This window comes from Bufo bufo, chromosome 5, assembly GCF_905171765.1.
Source record: "Bufo bufo chromosome 5, aBufBuf1.1, whole genome shotgun sequence".
NCBI lineage: Eukaryota > Metazoa > Chordata > Amphibia > Anura > Bufonidae > Bufo > Bufo bufo.
In genome coordinates this window covers 456,904,631-456,910,688 of record NC_053393.1, presented here as the reverse complement: position 1 = coordinate 456,910,688, position 6,058 = coordinate 456,904,631, and the positions used below count along the sequence as shown (strand labels likewise).

General features: G+C 42.5%; 1 protein-coding gene across 1 annotated transcript; it reads left to right on the top strand.

Annotated features, from left to right (window-relative positions):
• Positions 1-4,172: 4,172 nt before the first annotated feature.
• LOC121002569 (DNA damage-regulated autophagy modulator protein 1-like) lies at positions 4,173-5,509 on the top strand. The gene is made up of 4 exons (XM_040434011.1): positions 4,173-4,302; positions 4,496-4,638; positions 4,854-5,025; positions 5,394-5,509. The coding sequence occupies exons 1-4, from the start codon at positions 4,173-4,175 to the stop codon at positions 5,507-5,509; spliced, it is 561 nt and encodes a 186-aa protein (XP_040289945.1).
• Positions 5,510-6,058: the final 549 nt, after the last annotated feature.

Below are 6,058 nucleotides of genomic sequence, written 5' to 3'. Positions count from 1 at the left end.
ATAACAGGTACGCTTTAGACATATTGGCCTATTCTACTGTTGATATGAAAAGTCTATGATGAAACATAAAATTAGTATAAGACTATGGGACCATCTTCAGCAGATTCAGATGGGGGAGACCCGGGGTTGCACTTGTCCATCTGTAATGTTTGTAACAAATCATTTTCATCTGTGTCCTCCAGCAATCTGTATCTGTATGTGTATAGAGCTAGGCTATGGCTGGACCCCCTGTATGGAGATGAGCCCCAAGGAGGTCTTCATTGTTTTGCACAACAATCCACGGTTCTCCAATTTGTCCTCAATTCCCTTTGCAATCAATCAAAAAAAGGAAAATTTCATATTTGCCATTTCATTACCAATTTAAAGAGACAGGGGGCACACCAAATACTTCAAGGAGTGCAAAGGGTGGTGTAACTGCATATGACAAATGACCTGACCCAAGAATGAGTCAAAAAGATCCACCCCATAAATGCACATCCGACCATAAAGAAATGTAAAAATATATATAAAGTTTATTGGACACAACAACAACAGACACGCATTAAAAAATTGTATACAATATAGAACAAAGTGCGGTATGCAATAAAATGTATGTAACCGACACACACAGGTCCACTGAGTTACCACATATGTGTGTATGCGTTATTAACCAGCATGTAAAGCAATACAATAAATCCCATAGAGCAAATGAAAGGTAAGGTAAGGCCACTAGAAATGAGGATAAAGACAGACCGACATGAGGTCAAATATCAAGAGCCAAACCTACATAGCCAGCTGGTGCAGTGGACATGGAAACATGACAAGCGCCCAACGCGTATCGCCGGAGCAATCCGGCTTCCTCAGGGTGAAGAGCTGTATGTTGAAATGTCACCTAATATAGGGTGTTGAGTAAGGTGTAATCACAATCACCTGTGTAGCAGAAAAGGCTGTAATCCGTGTGTGTGCATATCCAATTCCAGTCAAACCGGAAACGTGGAAGTCACATGATCGGCTGGTGGAACGCATATGCGTTCCACCAGCCAAAGTACAACCATATAGCAAAAAAGGAAGCGGGGGCATTGATATGTTGAATATACGTTACATAATGCAGCACTTTGGGGTCACAGAGGCAATATCAAACTGGCTAGTGGGCAGTGGAGGCGATACTCCCGAACCGGAAGTAGGTGATCGCGTGACCGGAAGTGAGGTGCCGCTGTGGAACGCATGGTGGAACGCATAGCGCGCCCCACTATGAATAGTGGAGCGCACGATGCGTCCAGCATACGCACAGAGGCATCAAAGTCACAGCAGCATACTAGAGGGAACAGAGAGAGCAGACCCAGAGGGATAGTAATACTGTACTATAATGATACTTAATGGGACACAGATCAGTCATGTAGCTGTCTCTACATGCACCTGGGGCAGATAACATTAGGCACACTCAGGTAAAAATATAGTGTGCCCCAATAATATGATGAGTGGGTGCATCGACAGACATTAATATATACATACAAAATAATACAGCAAATGCATCACAATAAGTGCATAGATGGGCAAGCAAACATATATACATATATGCAAAAAATGTATATATATCAATTCATGCATGTAATGCATGGAAAAAGACCTAGAGATATATTATGTATGATATTGGCACATATAAAACCATATATACACATATAGAGCATATGCATCAAATCACCTAAATTAATGACGTTGCCAGTGATGACAATATATAACTCTACAAAGACGTAAACGTTGATGAAAGTGAACTAAAATACACATAATCATTATACAATATACGTGCATGATAATGGATGACCCTAATATGAGATCCAACACTTATGGAGGACCTGCAGGGAAGGGAGAAAAAAGAGAGTGATTAAGTGAACACAAATTAAAAAGACCACTGATGTGGAAGTGAAAAGAATGGTGGATACAGAAGTGCCCGAACCGTGCGTATAAGACGGTGAGTGAGAATAAAGAAGTGAAAAAGACCTGTAAAGAAATAACATTATAAAGTTAATGAAAATACAGAATTTAATGATAATGAAATACCAATTATGGTGATAGACGAAAGCCCCATATGATCCTTATACTGGCTGCCGTCCCCACCTTAAGCCCCCATGAAATAATGGTTGCCCAGTGTCCAGTATGTGCCACAATGTATGGCAGATGCCCGCCTCAATGCAATACCTGGACAGCACGCTATGGGAGTGGATGCATCCACACAAAGCAGAGACCCCCTAATTTACCCCCACTGTTGGTGCTCTAATGGCACACAGCAAGGTTGACCGATATGGTATAGATTCTTGCTGTACCTGTGTTCCCAGCATACTGTATTTGATACACCCCAATATCAGGATGAAAGAATAGTTGATGGCCCCACCGTGAGGGATAAGACCCATATCAGGTATAATGAAAGCCAGTGAACGTGAGTTCCTCGTTTAATCCATGTGGGGCAACTGTATCCAGGTGTATCCATTTCATTACCAAATAACGTCAAAATCATTCTGTAGCAAAGACGAGACAGGAGCCGAAGATCATGGGTGTATCTCCAGTGTGGGCTCATTGGGACAGCACTACCCATATGCCATATCTGAACATCATAGATGGGGACTTCTGCTCAAGACCCCTTCTACTAGACAAATCAGAGCGTCCCTGTAACTCTGACTCGGACTGACCTGTCTTGTCAATGGATTACATTAACATTACTGCAAAGTACATGACTATGAAACCATATACTCTGCTGCGTCCACTGCTGCAAAAGTATTACAGGGCAACTAGTGTGAGACAACTACTATAAATGGATACGCCATATAATTTTGGAATTGCATTATCAATAATTGACCAAAAACGTCTATAAAACTCAATTTTTAAGTTTACAAGCAGGAATAATTTGGATAGGAGCGCAGAGCAGTGAGAGGTGATATCTTCTCTCCTGAAACGGTCAGCAGAAGAGACACCTTTCATGGCCCCTTCATTCCCTACACATTGTAGGCAGAGGGGCTCACATGGGTGCAGGGTCCATAACCCAGTTTTACTCATTCTGTTGTGATATGGTACACATGTATAAAAGTAGAATTTCTTCTCTATTCAGTAGACTTGAAAAGCCAGTAACATCTCAGCAACATATGCATAAATTTCAAAAATACGGAGGACCAATCAGATCCAGGCATGTATGGAGGTTGAAGCACCAATCACATCGCAGAAGCTACTGAGGACCAATCAGATTCAAGTATATAAGATAATGTCACAATGAAGGGAGAACCAATGAAATGAAATAAACTAGCGAGGACCAATAAGATTGCAGAATGTGTGATGATGTCACAGAAGCTAGTGACATCACCGAGTTCTGAGCCTTAGAAAACCACTGCCTGACATTATCTCAGCCAGATTTTCTCTGGATATAGAGAGAGACAGATCGGCTTGTGCTTTTGCTTAGCAAATCCTTGCTTTCGCTTAGCGAATAATTGACTTTGCGCCATGGAGATCCGGGGTTTGGCATTCTTGCTTTTCCTCTGGGTCATATGGACGCTATTGGGCATCTGTGCCCTGATTGCCTTGACTGTCATCCCAGGCCATGTAAAATATCCTTACATCAGGTAAGAGGGGACGGGGCGGGATTCCTCTGTAGTATTATTACTGTTATTACCGTATTATCAGTTTATTCCTGGAAAGTTATTACATTATTATTAGTGGATTATTAATAAGCTCCATCTAATAATTGTTAGTATAGAAAACATCACATTTGGGGGTGGGGGAATCTATGAAGACTGAGGTTTCATGCCCCGGCCCTCATCTAATCTGCACTGGAGTGAGATGCACAAGCCTCATAATAAATTAGGAGCATCTCTGACCCCCATGCACAAAAAAAAATTAAAATTAAAATTGCACCAACTATTTCAGGTGGAAATTTGCCAGTTTGCAGAGGCCCGCCCCCTCCTGCTAAACCCACCTAAACCACACCCACTTTTTGGAAATGGCTTAAGAGTGCAAAAAGCAACTTTTTGTAGAAAATGTCTCTTTCTTAATAATTTTTTAGAGTTGCAATCTCACTGGTTGCTATGAGCAACGGCTCCATAATATCTTCCCCATTGTTGTTTGTCTTCTATTTGTGTCTGGACATTAGATCATATTATGGAGGATGATTACAATGGAAGGAAATAAAGTCTCCTCTGCTATTAGAAGACATGACGCAATCCTGCTGCCGTTTGTGTCCTAATAACACCCAATATTTTGCTTTCTTTCTCAGTGACACGGGACGAATATTCCCCGAATCGGTGGTCTTTACAGTGGTCTTCTTAATATCTGCCCTTTTTGGTAAGTGGATTTAGAGAGACAACATCATGAGGAGATCAGCGGCTCCAGGGCTCAGTGATGACGTTATCTCCCTAATCACTATTCACTGCTGAGCGGCGGCCATCACTGGAGATTATAATAATCACTGAGTCCTGGAGGTTATCACAAGTGTCTATGGACGTTCCCGGCTGATCCCATGTATTGTCTATTTCAGGAGCTGGCAACGCTTCCATCATGTACCGGTTCATGATCATCCGGTCTGAACAATCAGAGAGGCGACATATCATCTGCCAGAGAATCCTCTATGTCGTTGCATGGATGGGCTGCATTGGGACCATTGTGACCGCCATAGTTTCGGTAGGTTTATATACAGAGGTCTCAGGACTAGTAATACAGAGGGGACATCGCTTGAAGTCAAGAGATGTGTATAAATACAATGACGCGCCCTGGTGACTATTCTTATGTATTACTGCCCCTGTATAATTACACCACCTGCGGCCTCTGCTGTTCTGTATTCTCAGATCTTCATGACGTCCATATTGATGACATTTATTCCTCTGCTTTTGTTCTAGATGAGGATCAGTCCTACAGTCCACAGGATCGGCGCAGGACCGGCATTTTTCTTTTGTGCCGTTTACAACCTAGGTCAAGCTGTATGCCTGTACAAGAAATCCTTCAGCAGTCGCCGCCTATGCCACATTAGATTGGCATCAACCTTGGTGCCCATTGTGGGCCTGCTGACCTGTATCCTCTTATAGCTGACTGGTACAGTGCCATGTTGTGTGCTGGATACACTTACACATACGTACTTACCATCATTACTGCCGTTAGTAAATTTGGGTCAAGCTACCCACCCCCTTAAATTGTCAGGTCACGCTCACTCATTGGTGGAGTTAAACTAAGCCCCACCCATTTTTCGGCCCAGGACAACCCAAATTTACAGAGAGATTGTCTCTGAAAATTTGGAAACATTTTGGCAAATTTGGGACTGTTGGCAACTAAGATTATTCGCTTCCTTTGACCCCATTGTAGCACAGATCAGACATCACAGTATAGGAAACACTATAATAATAGAATTAATTCTGTTACTTGTCCTTAACTCGTCCTTCCAGTTTCTGTGTGTATGACCATCGGCTACTTTCAGCTTCTTCCATGTACTGGCCGATGTGAAGAGGTGAGTTCATGCAACTTTTCACCGTCTTGTATAATCTACATCTTTCCCGTGTAACAGTAATATAAAAGCTCCTATCTCACCTCCATCTTACCATCTCACTCCATATAGAGTCCCTGGTGAGTACCGCCAGGCACTAATCCTCTATTCTGTCTTCTGCAGATCTACACCAGGACAGGCATGGTGGCCGAGTGGACTGGATTCCTTGGCCTGATAATACACCAACTACTGAACTATACAGATTTCCAGGTGAGTAGATGTCGTATCAAGGTCTAATGTGCTCCAGAAACATTTCAGAGAAGTAATATATTATATAGAGCTGTTTTATAATTAATGGTCTTTATTCTTTTTTCTCAGCGTTTGTCTTTAACGTTGTCCCGAGAAGGTGTCTCCATTGGCCTGAGAGAAAAGACCCAGGACCCTGAAAACCCCCAATAAGATCCAAGGGGTGGAGCGCCAAGACAACTGAAACCATCATGACATTGCTGGACATGAATCTTCTGGATCAAGAGGCAGATTCCAGGCTTGGTCTCTGTCCTCAATACTGGATGTGACATTTTACCGGACTTTCCTAATACCGGATTTGACATTTACCGGATTTTCTGG

Bases quoted from the DNA above. Each gene is read 5' to 3' on its own strand.
- LOC121002569 (XM_040434011.1), top strand. From the start codon at position 4,173: ATGACGCAATCCTGCTGCCGTTTGTGTCCTAATAACACCCAATATTTT. The intron at 4,639-4,853 runs GTAGGTTTATAT...CTTTTGTTCTAG, and splicing joins TTGTGACCGCCATAGTTTCG to ATGAGGATCAGTCCTACAGT. The intron at 5,026-5,393 runs GTATCCTCTTAT...TCGTCCTTCCAG, and splicing joins CATTGTGGGCCTGCTGACCT to TTTCTGTGTGTATGACCATC.